Raw genomic sequence first — 17,760 nt, 5'->3', positions numbered from 1 at the left:
TTCCCGTGAATGACTAAAATTGTCAAGTCCTGGACAGTTGATAGGCCCTCCCCTTGTACCTGGCACTCCTGTGCATGGAGCTGTCAGTCAAGTGGTGACTTTGCTATCAACTCACTGGAAGGCCCTCACGGCAGCTGAACTGTTTTGCATATTTTTCAAACTCTCTGAGAATATTCCAGCAGCCACAGAAGTCATGTTCTGGTCATGACCACTGCAGACACACCCTGACAGCCTTGGTAAAGTATCACAATTCATAAGTCATGCTTCAGTGAGCTTGAAATGACCCTACTTACCCTGCAAGTATTCTTACTCAAGCCAGGAGGGAGCACTTCCCCAGTAAACCAGTAGAAAGCCTATGATTGATACAAACACAGTCTTTCATTTGCATGAAGTTCTGTGTTGTGACTGGTGCAAAAACAGTCCCTTCTTTGCATAAAGGGCTGTGCCCTGGCTTGTCACACCCATTCCTGGCCATGTAACTAAGCCACTCACTTTAATGACATATTTGTATAATACTTTCCCTAAATTTTTGAGACTTTGGTGCATGCAGACAATGTACTTTGATTGTACTCATACCTATTCATCCCCCTGGCCACTCCCACATGCAGCTCCCCTCCCAACTGTGCTCTCTCTCTCTCTCTCTCTCTCTCTCTCTCTCTCTCTCTCTCTCACTCTATCTCTTTCTTTACGGCTCACTGATTCCAATTTGTGCTGCTCATATAGTCATGGGTGTGGGGCCATTCTCTGGAGCACAGCTGACCTATCGGGAGCACATCCTTAAAGAAAGCTGACTCACTCTCCTCCTTCCAGAAACCATCAACTGTCACTAGCTGCTCTGCTGGGGATGGGACCTCGTGAGCCCCAGGTCTTGCACAGGCATCCACATCAGCTGTGAGTTCATGAGTGCAGAGATCCTGTCATGGAGACTCCAGAAGTTTTTGCCTAGTCCTCTCTGACCAACCTCTATATGGTTCTCCACTCTTTCTGTCCTCTTTTCCTGTATGGTCCCGTGAGCTTGGGGGATTCAAGTGTGATATAGATATCCCATTTGTGGCTGTCAGTTCCACCCTCTCTTGTACTACCTCTGGTATAGCAATATTAGGCCCAGTAAAAGGTTTTGATGTTTTTCATAAGTACCAGGTTAAGCTGGTAACAGAGAAGAGAAGGCAGGAAAGTGGCAGCAATGGCCAATGGCAATAGTAGTGGCGCAAGTTGGGAGGCAATAGTGGCATCCGTGTCAGTGGTGGCAATGAGGCAAACAAAGAGTCCTCTGGGACAGAGAATGTCTGGAGTCAGAGACAGTGGGAGGGGAGGCAGAAAAGCCAAAAAGGGCGGTGGACGCACAGGGGCTGTGATAGTGGGAGCTCTGAGCTGGAGGAGTTCCAGGGAGTCCAAGTCCTAAGGGCTGAGATTCTCAACACCAAACACCCCAAAGAGCCATAGAACTAGAGCTAAAGGACACCTAATGTTTAAGAGCTATGGCTCTATTGTTAGGAGCTGTGGGCCCCATCACCCAATCACCCAATGCTTTCAAGCTAGCACTGACTGCCACTGCAACAAAGCAAAGTGTCTCATGAGTTGCTGGATGCCAGGTCACTGGCAATGGAAGCCAATAAGAGCAAGTCTCCAACCTTAGCTTGAGTAGCTTGAGTGGTTTCTGGACTGTAGATCCTGGACTCATAGCTTCTAGTTCCCCCCCCCCCCACACACACACCTTTAAGAGTATTTACTGAGAACTTCCCGACAGCATCTGTAAACATCAGTACAAAAATATTCCATTCAGTTCTTTTCTAAGGGACTGCCAGGCTCCTGGAGATGCCTGCTAGACCTGTGAGAAACAGCTCCCTACAGAGTCAAGGCTGCCTCTATCTTGAACCTTCTACCTCTGCTCAAATCCAACACTCCAGAGTTAAATCAGCAGCTGCCAGTGTTAGGGACAAGCTCAGCCCTGAAGGCACCTTCTACCTTGGGGGGGACATCTGGCTTTGGTCTCTGGGGACTTTAGAAGTACTTTGAAAGCTGGCCCAGGCTAAGCTCCAGGATACCTGTAGCTAGCCCCACTGCCCCAGCTAGGGTGTATGTCCTGGTATGGGGAAATCCTGCTCTTAGGAAGGGCAGGAATTAGGAACCCTGTCTATGATAGAATGGAGCGGCAAAGCTGACCAAGTGTGACCCCTGGAGGACCACTGCTGTCCTGAGCCTTTCTGGGATGGTGGGAAAGGGGGCTATTCTCCATGTGTCTCTTCCTTGTCATCTGTGTGGCTGTGGCCATTGATAGCAGGGGAACCAGGTCGAATATGTGACAGGTCCTCAAAGCCAGGACTGAGAGATGGTGAGACGGTATCAGGACTGGTGTCACAGAAGCCTGTGATCTGCTCCGGGGTGGTGATGGTCGTGGTGATACTGGGTGGAATGGGGTCTTCGTCTTCTAGGAATGACCTCTCTGGGATGTGACTGAAGGCTTCTGGGTGCTGCCAGGCCAGCTTCCTCTTCAGTGTCCTGATCCTGTGGAAGATGCTGTCCAGGTCCCTTTTCATGTCCACCAAGGTGCGAGTGTGGTACCTGAAGCGTTCACTCATCTGCTGCAGTCGAACGCTAGACAGATTGTTGTAATTCAGAAGCATCTCGTTGGTTTTCTCAAAGCGGTCCAGCATGTTCTTCTGTGCCAGGATGATGGCATCGACATCATCAGGATTCATCATGCTGAGAAAGTGGCCACAGAAGACCCTCGAGGCCGAGTCCGAGGGGTCCATCTCTTTCTCCTCCACCTCCAATGCCTTTAATCCCACCACTTGAGAGGCAGACAGGGCTGGGTTCTAGTACTTGGCATGGGAACTTGATGACCTGCCTCAGAGTCGCCAGAACTCATGGACAGCCAGACTGCAACCCTAGTACCTGATAAGGCGGGGCTGAAACATGCACTGAGGCCCTGCCCCTTCGAGAGGAGAAACTGAGGCACGCGCGCACTCCAAGCAACTCAGGACTCTGGGCTGCGGACGGTCACACAAGTCGAGTTCCCATCCGGATCTGCCCGCGCCGCCGCTGCACAATCAGGGAAACTGAGACCGGCTCGGCCACAGAGCCAGAATGGGCCCTCTTTACCCGCTGGACACAGACCGCAGCTTCCCGCCGCCCCACAATCCTGCCCTGGCCAGGCCGCGGCGTCGCCAGTCTGGGCACCTACACATCTTGGCTTCTAGTTCTTAAGACTTGGGGTTATAAGCCTTTGGGCCTGTCACCTCATAAACTTTGTCATTATAGGATCCAGGGGAGGCTAATACCAAGATTTCCTCTCCATCTACCTTATGACTTCTCTCTGAGTAGCAGTTGCTAACACAATCAGAAACTAGCTCTAATAGCCATCTGGGTTTCCTTCTTAGCTATCAGCCCCGGTTGCTTAACTAGATAACCAAACACTTTGACTCCACGACAGCAAATAACTACATAATCATCAGTGATGTTTGCCAAACAGATTTCAATCAAAAGACGGAATACGAACTTTAAGAAAAGCCTGGGCCAGTGGGATGGCTCCTTGGGTAGGGGCTTGCTGCCAAGAATGGTATCTTAAACCTGATTCCCAGAACACACGTGATAGAAGGAAAGAATCTGCTACTCTTGCAATTTGTCTTCTGACCTCTGTGTGTGCCCTGGCACATATACATTTCTCTGAACACTGAACAGATGGATGGATGGAAGGAAGGAAGGAAGGAAGGAAGGAAGGAAGGAAGGAAGGAAGGAAGGAAGAGTATGTGGGTAGATGGGTGCATGGATGTGTGGGTGGTGGAGGGATGGATGGGTAGGTGGGTGAATGGATGGGTGCTTGGGTGGATGCTATATGTAAAAAAGTTTAATGGGCTGTAAAGATGCTCAGTGATTAAAAGTGCTGGCTGCTCTTGCAGGGAGCCAATGGTAGATTCCCAGCACCCACACGGAAGCTCACAACAGCCTCTGTGGACACCAGGCATGCACATAGTACACAGGCATACATGAAGGCAAAACACTTATTCTCAAAAAATAAAAATAAAATATAGGAAACTAAAACAGGACTTTAAACAAAAGTTTAAAACACTTTTTAAAAAAAGAGAAAAGCTTAATGTCCAAGAGGGATCCCAAATGACTAATTAGTACTAAACTCAGAAAGCACCCTGGGAAATGTTTTCTGACTTGGGGGTGGGGAGGTGCCACATATTCTTTGTTCCTGGAAGAACCACTAAGTACACGCCTGGGAATGTTCCTGCTTCAGTTGCCAAGATAAACAGTCCCAGAAAGTTTCATTTTGCTACCCAGCCTGGACCAATCAGCTGTCATCTGCAGACAACTGATCGGGACTGAACACTTCCCACACCTCGTATTCCTTATTTTCATAGGCAGTCTGCAGTGGGAACATGGGTGGGAACTCCTCCCTAAAGCTAGCCCCTCCTTTTTTTCCCTCTGGTCACACACTTTCCTTTTGTACTGAATGCCCTGTCTCTCCGTCTTATCACTTTATTCATTTATTTATTTGTTTTTGAGATAGGGTTTCACCATGTAGCCTTGACTGGTATGGAACTTTCTATGTAGACCAGGCTGACCACAAAGTCACAACGCTCTGCCTGCTTCTATTTCCCAAAATGTTGGGGTTAAAAGCATGCACCACAACACTTAGCTTCTTTAAGTAATGTGCCCTCCACCCAACCCAATCTTGAACTTTTTTTTTTTTTCTTTTGGTTGATTTTGTTGTTGTGGACAAAAGCAAATGAAATCCCTCTTTGAGAACTTTCTGAAGATGGCTTTTCAAAGAATTCACGGAGCTCTACAGAGATTTCTTTAGAAATGGGTCTGTTCTAGAGCCTGGTAGGAATCCCATAGTCCTTCCTCACACAGTAGGGTTAGCCCAGCTCCACATGGAAACTCTCCTGTCTCAAGGGCAGACATGTTCTCTAGCTTCCACAGCTCAAGTTATAGGGTTTGAAATTCTCCGTGAAACTATAACATTTGTGAAAAATAGTGGCAGTGTGCTGACTAAAATTTTCTTTGACAACAGATGAAGTTCCCTGTCCAAGGTCTGGAGGAAGATAGTGCATCAAGGCATGAGGAGACCATGCCATGCCTTCCTTGTGCTGAGGTTACACCCTGCCACTTCCTTCAGGGGCCATGTTGACCAGTGGCTCTCAAGCAGATCTTACTGCCACCAGCTGAGACTCCTAGCCGGTTTTCTCTGCCTCCACTGAACAAACTGTGATGGCCCTTGGATTCCCAAGTCCTTCCTTCCTCTCTCCTCACTCCGAGGTTTTCCTAAAGCAAGACAGAACCCTTTGACAGCACCGTGCTGTCTGATGTGTGTTGGTGCTGGGTTAGAGACTCTGCAAGTGAAGTCCTGCATCAGTCTAGCCACCTGTAAATGGGAAGACACCAGCACATCCTCACACACTATCTGCAATTATGGATGGCACATGCCTATACATCAGTTAGCACCACTCTTGGCAATTATTACATGTTCTGCTGCTATCTCTGGAGTGATGCTATTTTTAGAGTTCCTTGTTCCAGTGCACTTCAAGATGTTTTGCATGAACTATAGTAGAAATTCTCATAAGCTGGTGTCAGGATGATGCTTTGGGGCATGAAATGAGAGATTTTTTTCCCCCATCAGCACATGCCTGGGGACATGACTGGACCTAGCTAGTGATGACTGTGGAGTCCTGACTTGTTCAGAAGTAATTTTAAGGACAAAGGTTGTATGGTCACATGCTGCACCTCCTCACAGGTGAGGGGCACACCTCCAACCTTCTTGTTCTCACTAGTTTCTGGGCTCCAATCTTGCTGGTGACACTCTTTTCTTGAAACCCTTCATTCATAGCTGATTTCCAATCCAGGAATGATTCAGTTCAGCCTCAGGTTGGGCTCATTTTCAGAATTTTTCCTGTCCAGTTAGGTCTCCAGCTAGAAGGCACTGTGTCCTGTGTATGTTGCCAGTGTCAGGGACACATGGAAGCCCAGCATTAGCAGCTGCTACAGGAGAACAGAGCATACAAGGACAAAGCAGATGGCAGAAGGAAAGTGTTTGGGTAGTAGCCAAAGACCACACACTCAAGACTCTGTAGTATTAGAATTCAGAAAACTATTCATTTCAGCAGTTTTTTTTTTTTTAATTCATTTGCTTTTACTTTTTGTTTGTTTGTTTTTTTTTTTTTTCAAGACAGAATTTCTCTGAGCTGGCTGTCCTCTCTGTAGACCAGGCTGGCCTCAAACTGAGAGATCCCCCTGCCTCTGCCTCTCTAGTGCTGGGATCTATTTACTGTTGCATTTATCGGTTTGACACTAAGGCCTTGGACTTGGAAGGTGGGCACCCATCCACCACTAGTCTCTTTACAGCTGTTTTTACCGAGTGCTAATTAGCTGTAAGGTATACTTTCATACACATGACATAACCTCAAGATTCAAAGGACACGTAATTAATTCACTTTAACATGTGTGTGGCACATGGCAGTGCAGGTATGCATGCATACGCATGTAGAGTTCAGAGGTTGACACTGGGTGCATTCTGAGACCACTTTCACCTTATCCTTCGGGCAGGGTCTCAATGACCCTGAAGCTCATTCATCAGCTGAACTGGCTGACCAGCAAACCCCAGGATCCGCTCCTACCTTGCAGCACCGGGGTTGCAATATCTGTAGGCACATCAGGCTCTTAGCGTGGGTGCTCAGGACCTGAACTCATGTCCCTGTGCTTACACAGCAGGCACTTCATCAGCTGAGCCATCTCTCAGACCCTAAATCACTTTTAAAATAAATTCTGATTGGTGGATGAAATAAAATCTATTCAAGAGCCACAGGGAATGTCAGCCCTGGTCTGGTCTTGTCAGTAAGACAAGCCTCCTTCACTTGTCTGTCATTTAAAGTGCTGGTCTGAGAAATGCCAAGAAAGCATCATAAGGGCAAGCTGTATCAGATCATGGGGTGGTTGGAAGTACTCATGGCCTCTAAGAAATATCTGCACCTTCTCCTTCTGGGATTCAGTATTGAAGAGGGAATGACAAAGCAGTGTTCAAAAGGACATGATGAGGACTTCCGGGTCATAGAGAGTAAACTTGAGCTGGGCATGGTGGCACAGGCCTTCAATTTCAGCATTTTGAGAGGCTGAAGTGAGAAGATCCTGAGTTCAAGTTCAGCCTGGGCTACACAGTGACACCCTGCCTCAAAAAAATGAAAATAAAAATCACCTAGTAATTAGTGGCCTTCAGCAATAGGAAATGAATACAAGGAGGAAAGAAAATGTGCACAATCTCTAACGGTGGAAAGGAACCGCGATCATAAATAAATGAGAGTGAAATGTATCTGTGACACAAATTGCTTACATCTGGTCTTTCATAACTAAGGCCAAACACAGAGTGGCAACTGCAACCCTTCTTCACCATAAGAGAGTATGTTTCTGTTGAATGCTAGACAGAACAGAATGAAGCCAGAAGCGAGGCTCCAGTGTGAGGCTGTCTATCTATCTGGCTAGGAGCCAGGCTGTGTTCACTGCTGAATTCTGTAGTAGAAACAGAAATGTGCCCTGCCACACTTGCGCTGACATAGGTGTGATTCTGTTCTGCCTCGTCGCTGGGTGTGCCTGACCCTGGCTGATCTGCAGGAGAGTTGAGGGTTTATGAAGAATGAAAACAGTGTCCAAACACAACATTCTGAAGAGACAGCCAAACATGTGTCACCCACTTTGTCTTCCCATGGATTGTCAAGAGCCCAGCAGGTATAAAAGCTGAAGCCTGGTGGGACTGAGAAGGCGGCTTGGTGAGAAAGGTGCCTGCTGCACCTTCTTAAGACCTACCTTAAGATCCTCACCAGCTGCACAAGAAGCTGGGGGGTGGCAGCATGTGGCTCTAATCCCGGCGCTGGGAAGTAGAGGCCGGAGGACTCTTGGGTGTTCAGCTGTTCAGCCAGTCTAGACAGCTGGTGAACTCCAGGTCCAGTGAGAGATTCCCTCCAAGGAGTAACATAGAAAACCATGGAGGAAGAGATCTGGCCTTGATCTCTGGCCTCCATGTGCTCAAACAGAAATGCATATACCTATACACACACTTGCATATACTAAATAAAGACGTAAGCACATAATTAACTTATTTTAATTAAATGAAGCCGAAAAGTGGACCCTGTTACTGCTGTGGTGTCTCTTTACACTGAGGTCATCAGGCAGGAGCCAGAGAGCTAATAAAGCCATCAAGAAATGGGCAGAGGGAGAGAAAGACTAGAAAAGTCAGGGAAAATGAGGAAAACAGAGACAGAAAAGTACTAGAAAAATAGGAGAACCAGTTGTTTTTATTTAGTTGTGTCACTTGTAAAAGATGTCAAGAAAAAACAAAAATCCTTTATTTTAGCAAAGTAACTTTCCCTACATATTTTCTTTGTATATAAAGAATAAAATGTTAGTTTTAGGAAGATGTGCAGAGGCTGAGAGCACTGGCTGCTCTTCCAGAGGACCTGGGTTCAATTCCCAGCACCTACATGGCACCTTCTCCCAGCTGCCACTGCCTTGGACTCATGGCATATAGACACAAATGCAAACATAACACTCATACATGTAAAACACAATTAAAAAATTAAGAGGAATGCTGATCTGAGCCATGGTGGCACATACCTTCAGTCTCAGGCAAGCCTGGTCTACAGAATGAGTTCCAGGACAGCTATGGCTACACAGGGAAACCCTGTCTAAAAAAATACCCCCCCCCAAAAAAAAAGAAAAAAAGAAAAGAAAGAGTGATCCTAATGAAATTCTAGATCACGAAGGAATCATTTGTGAAATACCCCAGAAGTATTTCTATTGAAACTTTGTCCCTTCTAGTTCCTCCAGAAAGAGGCCATTGCAAGCATGGGATTATGACTCCAGCCACACCTCCGAAGGCATGCACAAGGATGCTCCAGGAGTCATGAAGCATTTAGCAGGCACTCTACAAACACAGCAAGAAGTCCCTACAGGCCATTGTTCCTGGAAATGACCATGTGTTCTCTGTGACTATTTATCAGGGCCATTTGTAGCCTGTAGAGAAGCTTCTTGATAGGAGATGGTTGTTCCAAGGCCTTTACTTTAACCCTGAGAGGCAGTGGTTAGAATCACTGTAGGATGAAAACACTGGAGTGAATCAGACCATGCCTAAGGGCATTAGGAAACAGGCCGGGGAAATATGGAAAGCTGGCAAAAAACAGCCAAGTCTGAAAGCACAGTAAGTCAGTGTCCACAAGCCATCTCAATTTCTGTCTTCCCCTCCTGACACTGGGGTGCTGGCAGGGTGGAGAAGCCAGGCTTCCATGGTTATCCAAAGGCGTGGAAATCCCACTCACCCAGACCATTACTTTATGCATTCTAAGAGCAGATTGGACATACAGTGCATTTCTAGGTTTCCCCTATCCCCCCTTTCTTTCTATTTGCATATGTCTGCTTCTTTCAAGTCAACATATCTAATTGTAAACACTCATCAGAAGAAGGTAATCACCACATGGGACCTCAGGCCCAGGAAGACTGTAGAGCATAGAAGAGAAGAAACAAGGAAACAGCAGTAGGGAATGTATAAGCCGGTGATGTCTCCAGAGGGATTACAGATCAAAGTGAAGTCAAGGGCTCTGATTTGGGTTTCTTGAACAAGATGTGACTTGAAACTCTTAAAGAGCAAGGAAGATTTAGCCAGTTAGAGGAGGCTGGCAGGAGTGGGCAGTTTAGATGCCAGGTATAGAGTAAGCAGAGGATTAGAAGTGGGTCAAGCTCTAGCCCCCCCAATTCTTTCTTCCCAAACTCAAAATTGTCAGTATGGTAGAAAATAATGGAGATAACTGGGAAACATTTGGGGGCCAAAAGCAATTGTTTATCTCAATGAATGAGTAGGGGGGGAGGACACAAATTCCCCTCCTACCTTTCCTACTGGGATATATAAGCCTGGGTCATTCCGAAGACAAAATGCCAAGGTACTCTCACCTGGATACAGCGTGCCACTTGAAGCAGACATTGAATACCATACAAGTGATGGGGCTGTGTGGCCTTCCACTGAGAGTAGCAGAAAGCACAACTCAACATGGCTTCAACAATAAACAACATATATTATCTCATGTAATAAGAGATGGAGGAATTGGGGAGAGATGTTTCCATAGACAAAGCACCTGACAATCGAATGTGAGTTTGGCTCTCCCTAGCACCCACAGAAAGCCCCTGGGTGTGGCAGCGCTGTAATCCCAGCACTCTGGATAGACAGGGAACCCCTAGGCCAAGCTCACTAGCCAGACTAACCAAATCCAAAACTCAGTAAGAGAATTTGCCTCAATAAATGAAGCAGAAAGTCATCAAGACACTCATTGCCAACCCTGAGGTTCAACACACACCAGCACACATGTGTGTTCACACACACACACACACACACACACACACACACACACACACACACGAGGCAAAAAAGAAAGGGAGAAAATAATGTTCAGGTTGGAAACAGTCTCCTTGTGCAGCACGTGACTCGGTGACTTGGCAACACCATCAAGAAAGAGCTGCCTCCAGGCTTCTTCTTGAAGCACAGTCCCTTGTCCTAAGCCTCATGGTTGTAGGATGGCTACCATGATTCCTGATGTCACAAAAAGGCCTGTGTAAAGCATTCCTTCTTTTGCTGCATGTACTCCTTTGAGAGGCAAGAAGAAAGAGAAGGAATGGCTAAGGACATCCCTTTCTCCAAGAAAAGTTTGCCATATATGTTCCTTCCAAAACTGGGTCATGTGTCCTTTGATAAAACAATCACTGTTAAGAGGGCATGGATTGTCATGATTGATTCAAAGTAAGGACTTACGTCTGAGTCACATCCGAGTGTAGGAGACTCCAGACTATGGAAGGGAGGAAGCAGATAGGACAGGCGGGTGTCATTATCTGGCCACAAATTCTTAGATAACCTTTTCAAGAAGTTGAACCACTCCCCACTGGGTGGCATGCAATCAAACTGCCAATCATCGGGCTCTTAAAGTAAGAAATTGACAAGGCCTCCTGCCAAGAACCATGTGAGCCCATCTTGAAAGTAGATTCTCCACCTGTGTCAGATGCCTGTAGACCCCAACAGCAGCCTGCCTGCAAGCAAATGAGGAACCTTGAGCTGGGACAACTCCTGAAATTCCTGCACTTCTACTCACAAAACCTGGGAGACATTAAAGGTCTGCTGCTTCAGACCGTGTTTATGGTAATAGACAACAGGTTAGGGAATCAATTGTGACAGATTGGTGTTCCTGAAGGGGAACTGAGTATTATTCGCTTTGTATATATGGGGATCATACAAATACCTTAAAGATTGTCTGGCTGAAATAAGAAGAGAAGGTTTGGAGTCCACTGGATGAAGTGGAAAGAATCTGAATGTAGAGTTCACTAGAATGACAGATGTGGTGATTCCTGCTTGAAAGTCTTGCACTTGGGAAGCTGAGGCAGGGGGAATGTGGATTCATGACTAGCCTGGAGTACAGAGTGAGATCAAAGCTTACCCTGGGTAATACTGGAAGGACCTGTCTCAAAAGGAGGATGAAGCAGGAAGAAAGAGAGGAGGGAGGAAGAAAGGAGGGAGGGAAGGAGGGTAGAAGGAAGAAACTGAGTAGAATTCTAGCCTTGTGTATCACTGTAATTTCAAGACTTGCTTTTGTTTTTGTTTTTGTTTTTCAAGACAGGGTTTCTCTGTGTAGCCCTGGCCATCCAGGAACTCACTCTGTAGACCAGGTTGTCCTCAAACTCAGAGATCATCTTGCCTCTTACTCCCAAATGCTGGGATTAAAGGCATGTGCCAGAGTCAGAGTCGATGCCTGATGTTAGCTCTGCTCTCTAGCTTAGGTAGGACTCAAATATGCAACATGGATGAAATATTTTGACCTTTGTGTTTTTGACTTTTGTGTTTTCTTGATGACTAGTGCAGCTACCTGGGGCTCTAGGATGCCTCTCTAGGTAGAAGTAGACAGCATCCTGGGCTGAACATTATGCCAATGTGCATGGGTTAGGCCTACATATTGACTAACTGTCAAAGAATCTCATTGCCTGGACACTAAACACAAGTTTTCCTTATGTACTGAAACACTATGAATGAAGTAAGTTGTTTCTTTATCTGTAAGATTTTGCAGTAAGTTATTCCTTCTTCTGTAACATTTTGCTAGCATCAGTTCTTTTATAGATATAATTAGCCATTCAAACACCTGTTGTTCTTCCATTGTTAATGAGGATGTTCTTGTCAAGACCCTGGGCTGTTCCCAGTTCCATGCCTTCCATGCCTGACCTCCTACAGGGGCTTCATAAGCTTCTGCCTTGAAATGTGAAATGACTGTTATTGCTTAAGTGCAATTTAATTAAAGAAAGTTATATCTTTCTGTTTGTTTTTTCTTGTGGGCTTTTGATTTTTTATATAAATCCAATGCATTTTGATTATATCCACCCCAATATACCACAGTCTCTTAACACATCTCCCTTTCCCTTCTATTTTTTTTTTTATAACCCACTATGTTGGGAAGTTGGGGTTATCCTACTGTGCTGGGATTACAGATGTGCACTGCCAGGCCTAATTTATGTGGTTCTAGAGACTGAACCCAGGGCTCACACTTGCTAGGCAAGCACTCTGCCAAGGGAGTTGAATCCTCGGCTCCCAAACTTACATCTTGACTGTATTTTTTATGGTGATCTCTTGTCCCTATTTATTTGTGACTGTTATGGAAGTTTTAAGATCTCATCTTCTTGTATTAGGTCTCCAGGGAGGGGGAGGTCTCCAGGGAGGGAGGAGGAGGAGGAGGAGGAGGAGGAGGAGGAGAGAGAGAGAGAGAGAGAGAGAGAGAGAGAGAGAGAGAGAGAGAGAGAGCACAGGCATCTTCCTTAGAAACAAACATTATCCACTTCCTTTGGGACAGGGTTTCACATTGGCCTGGAGCTCACCGATTGGACTAGCCTTGCTAGCCAATGAACCCAGAACTCTTCCTTTCTCCCATATCCCAGTGCTGGGATTGCCAGAGTGTCCCTGGAATTCCTATGTGGAATTGCTAGTGATGAGACCAGATCCTTCCCACTTGCCAGACAAGTGTTCTGCCTCCCAAACCATCCTGGTGCCCAGCCCTAGACTTGGGATCTGTGTCTGGTTTGTTCTGCATTGCCTTGACTCCCTGCCTCAGGGCCTGCACCTGGGGGTGTTTGCATTCTCTCACACTACTTCTCCTTTATGAAGAAAAATCATGTCCTTTCTGGGGGAAAGGCGTTGTGCTTTATGTAAGTGGAAAATGTGAGACCCCTCATCACCTAAATTCAGCATCCCAAAGGTCAGAGGGAATCCAGACGTGGTTTTTGTTTTTTCCAGACAGGGTTTTCATGTGTAGCCCTCATTGTCCTGGAACTCACTCTGTAGACCAGGCTGGCTTCAAACTCACAGATCCAACTGACCCTGCCTCCCAAGTGCTGGGATTATAGGCATGCACGACCACTGCCCAGAGACATGGTTGTTTTGTCTGAGGAATTATGTTTTCTATAACAGGAAATTCTCAATACTAAGCCTTCACACAGCAATTGCTCTTCAGTTTTAATATTTGACTGAATCAACAGTGAAGAAACCACTTTATAATGGGAGGAAACGCTTTTGTGTCATAAATCTGATAAAAAGTTAATAAGTAACACCTATAATGTAACAAAAGAAAGAAATATGCAAGTGAAAAGTAGGTAGAGTACTTGACCAGACACTTTCCTGAAGATGATGTAGAAATGGTCAATGAACTGGCTGGAGAGATGACTCAGAGGTTAAGAACACTGGTTACTCTTCCAGCGGTCCCAAGTTCAATCCCCAGCAACCACATAGTGGCTCACAACCATCTGTAATGAGATCTGGTGTCCTCTTCTGGCATGCAGGAAGACATACAGGCAGAACACTGTGTACATAATAAATAAATAAAGCATATATTTAAAAAAAAATGGCTAATGAGCATATGAGAAAATGCTCAACAATACTCATCAGTAGAAAATGAAATTAAAGCTAAGGTGAGGCATTACTTCAACCCATCAGGGTGACTTTTATAAACAGGGATAGCAAAAGTGAGATCAAGAATGAGATCGAGAAAGAGTATGAGATGGTGGTGAAGGCAGAAAGGGGAACCCATCTGCACATGGGTGGAAATGCAAAGAAGCATGGTTGCAATGGGAAACACTGTGGTAATTTCTCCTGAAAATTAAATCAACATCTTATTCCACAATTGCACCATGGAGAACACATCCACATGGGTAACAGGAACATCTCAGGGAGATGCCTGTTCACTTGTACATGTAGTAGTACTGTTCACAATAGCAGGAGCTGCTTCTCTGGTGTAGTTTTCAAGGCAGACTGGACACATACTGAAGCAGCTGTGGTGCTTCACGCCTACTCTGCCTGCCTCCACAAGGCTGCATGGGCAATCAGGGAAGGGAAGGAAGGGTGTTTTCTGTCATCAGAAAACTCAGAAATATAGGAGCAGAGGCTCACCAGGAGCAGGAGCAGGAAAGGTGTTCTTAGCAGAGGGAAACTGCAGGGCAGAGCGTGCAAGTGTGGTCCGTCTCTAGGTTGTGTTTAGCAAACAAAAGAGGATCACACTTGAGCTTCCAGGGATAGATGATGATGTGAATTTATCGCAGCACGCTTGGAACCAGTTTCCTTCCTTCCTTCCTTCCTTCCTTCCTTCCAAAGACAAACAGGGTTTTGCTTTGCCTCTGTGGCTGGCCTAGAACTCACTATGTAGCACAAGCTGTACACCAGATTACAGACATGAACCACCATGCCCAGTCTCAGGTCTTCACAGTAAATTCTGTTGATCTGAACTATCTTCAGGAGCATGAAAGTCATTTGGGTGTGCATGGCTTTGGTTAGCAGAGTGTTCATTTGATCATTTACAAATGTATGTATGTATGTATCTATGCATATATGCACATGTTCTTCTTACATGTTATGCATATTCGCAGAGAGAGATTGTTGTCTTCAGAATAAAACTCTGCTGTCTGTAGTCTAGGTTGACCTGTCTGGTAACAGACCTACCACATTTACCAGCATCATATTCATTTCTTTCAAGACATTGTGGCCGGGTTTTTTGATTGTTTGTTTATTTTGGGGTTTGTTTGTTTGTTTATGAATAACACTTGTGCCATTTGAATGGCCAGACTGTATTTAGATACAGGTGACACAGTCTATCAGTGCCACCATCTTAAGCTATAGAAGAATAAATGTGAGGGGCTCAGAGGCAAGGAACGTTTTCTTTCTAGAAGAGCTGGGAGGAATAATTATGTCCTCAATCTCATCATTTGACCTCAGAGGATCACTTGCCAGAAAGAGTTTGGTAGGGCCAACAGGAAAAGCAAAGCAAAAGGCAACTGATGGCTGCCTTCCTCATCAAGACCCTGGGCTGTTCCCAGTTCCATGCCTGACCTCCTACAGGGGCTTCATAAGCTTCTGCCTTGAAATGTGAAATGACTTATTTCTAACATGTCTGACACGTTAGAACAGACCCCAGAGACCCTCTCCCTCTGTATGTGAGTGTATGCGTGCGCATTCATGTGTGAACACTCACCATTTCAACTAGACTGTTGGCCAGAAAGATCTGAGAACCCACCTGTCTCCAACCCCACTACCTCACCCCCATCCCCAGTGTGGGCTTAAAGACATGTGCTGCCACACCCAGCTTTTACATGGGTTCTGGGATGCAAACTCAGGACCTCATGCCTGCACAATAAGCACTTTACCATTGTCTTGAGTCCCCAAAAGCCTTTTTCATATTTTGTTTGGCAAACGTGAATATCTTGATAATATCAACATTGTCCATAAACATGTGACTATCTTGTCCTTAAATCTGGTGGATGGAGAGAGGAGAAAGGAAGGAAGGAAGGAAGGAAGGAAGAAAGGAAGGAAGGAAGGAAAAAAAGAAATAAGTGGCTTGGGAAGACTGTCCTTCTGGACCAAATGACTATCAATAATTTTCAAAGGCCATTTTTAACTCTGGAGCATGTTTCAAAATAGTCACCACATGTAAGCCCCACAACCAAAGCACAGACAAAGGAGAGTCAAAACTTTGCTGTTGTTGTAATTTTATTCAAGTGACAGATAACACCCATACCCACAATACTCATAATACTATAGTGATGACCCTGTGGTCACCCAAGTGTTTTGGTGCCACCAAAGGCATCAACCCCATGGTAGATGTGAGTGCTGTTCTGGGTTTCCAGTACTTGAAAACTATGCAAAATGAAACCTCCATCCTGCCTCTCTTTCCCATGTCCTAATGGACACAAGCCATAGGGGCTGTGCATTTACCCAGTTATAGTCAAGCATACCAGCTATATCAAAATGAAATAGATCTGGGCAATCTTACCTGACATATTTAAAGTGGTCTTTATATGACTTCAAAAACTCATTCCTGCAATGGCCCTTGGCAGTACAGCTAGTTGCTCTTTAGGTACTCTGTTTCAAAGGTGATACAAAACATTCCCAAGGGGATTGGTTTCCACTTGTTCTCCACTCCTCAACAACCTTCCCAAGTCTACATCCCATTTCTCCATACTGAAGAAGTATTCCTGAGGGAGGAGGAGGTGAAGTGCTTGGGTCTCAGAGAATTCGTCCTTTTCAAGATGGAAGATAGAATACTGACCAGCAGGGCGGTGACTGTCAACAGTGAGAGCCAGCATAGGCTAATGATAAATAATTTTTATAAGTTAATGGGGCAAAAAGAGAAAAGACTTAAAAGACTTGATCTCGTCATTAGGACATGTAGTGCAGTAGTTGAGAACTTGACCAGGGTGCTCAAAGTCCTGAGTTCAATTCCCTGTAGCAGAAAAATAAATTATGCTAGTGCAGGAGTAAGAGACACACAGCCCACAAACACTGGCCTTGTTTCCTACTCAGTGTCTGACACTGGCAAGCTCTCTCACCAGTTCCCCCCCCCCCCTTTTCAGCCTTGGTGTGAGGACTTGTCACAGAGTATCCAGTTCAGTGAGCCACAAGAGTAATGTCTAAAATGTGATTAAGTTTTCACCAAACATAGGAACCATAATAACAGTAACAGCATATTTAGAGGTTTGAATGAGGTATCCCTCATAGTCTCTGGCGTTTGACTATTGGTCCCTAATTAGTGGCATAGTGTGAGGAGGCCAGGAGGTGTGGCCTTGGTGGGGGAGGTCTGTCTCTGGGCACGAGTTGTTCAGAGCCTCATGCGATTCCCAGTTCAGCTTCTGTGTCATGCTGTCATGGATGCTTTCCCTCTCCAACAAGCCCGAATAAACCCTTCCTTCTCTCAGTTGCATTGACCCTGGTGTTCATCATAGTGACAAATACTGTGTGTTAAACTTTTACTCAAGAAAAGATTATGAAAGAATTATTTATACCACTATTTGATTGAACTCAGAAATAACCTGACATCACTGCCTGAGGACATAAAAAAAGACAAACAGACTCGTTTTCATATCACAGAATTGAGGCCTTCCTCTGCTGGGGTTACGCAGCACTGTGGTTACTGCTGGGCGGAAAAATGGAATTTCAAAAGGATTCCAGGAAACCAGGGGGCTTCTAGGTATAGTATATGGATCACAGGGAGACAAAGTGCCCCTTTCTGGCTTGAGGTTGGTTCTCTGACGTTAAAACAAGGTTGACAGGCCAGCTGTCCCACTGCATTTGCTTAAACAGACCCAGTCTAACATCCAGCTGCACCTGACCCAGGAAACTCTGAGGGCAGAGGCAGTGAGAAAGTGTCCTTGTGCCTTAGGCAAAGTTCTCTGGTGTGGGACTGGGCTGCGCTCTGTGTCACCGCA

The 17,760-nt window shown here is 45.6% G+C and overlaps 1 protein-coding gene across 1 annotated transcript; it reads right to left on the bottom strand.

The window, feature by feature from the left end:
* Positions 1–2,225: 2,225 nt before the first annotated feature.
* On the bottom strand, positions 2,226–2,787 carry LOC127237505 (kxDL motif-containing protein 1-like). The gene has a single exon (XM_051205840.1). The coding sequence runs from the start codon at positions 2,751–2,753 to the stop codon at positions 2,226–2,228; it is 528 nt and encodes a 175-aa protein (XP_051061797.1). The 5' UTR covers positions 2,754–2,787.
* Between the last annotated feature and the right edge of the window lie 14,973 nt (positions 2,788–17,760).

Source organism: Phodopus roborovskii, unplaced genomic scaffold (genome assembly GCF_943737965.1).
Source record: "Phodopus roborovskii unplaced genomic scaffold, PHOROB, whole genome shotgun sequence".
Classification (NCBI taxonomy): domain Eukaryota; kingdom Metazoa; phylum Chordata; class Mammalia; order Rodentia; family Cricetidae; genus Phodopus; species Phodopus roborovskii.
Note: the sequence above shows the minus strand (reverse complement) of the source record. Positions and strands in the feature narration are given on the sequence as shown.

Excerpts from the sequence above, each read along its gene's own strand:
- LOC127237505 (XM_051205840.1), bottom strand. The coding sequence starts at position 2,753 with ATGGACCCCTCGGACTCGGCCTCGAGGGTCTTCTGTGGCCACTTTCTC.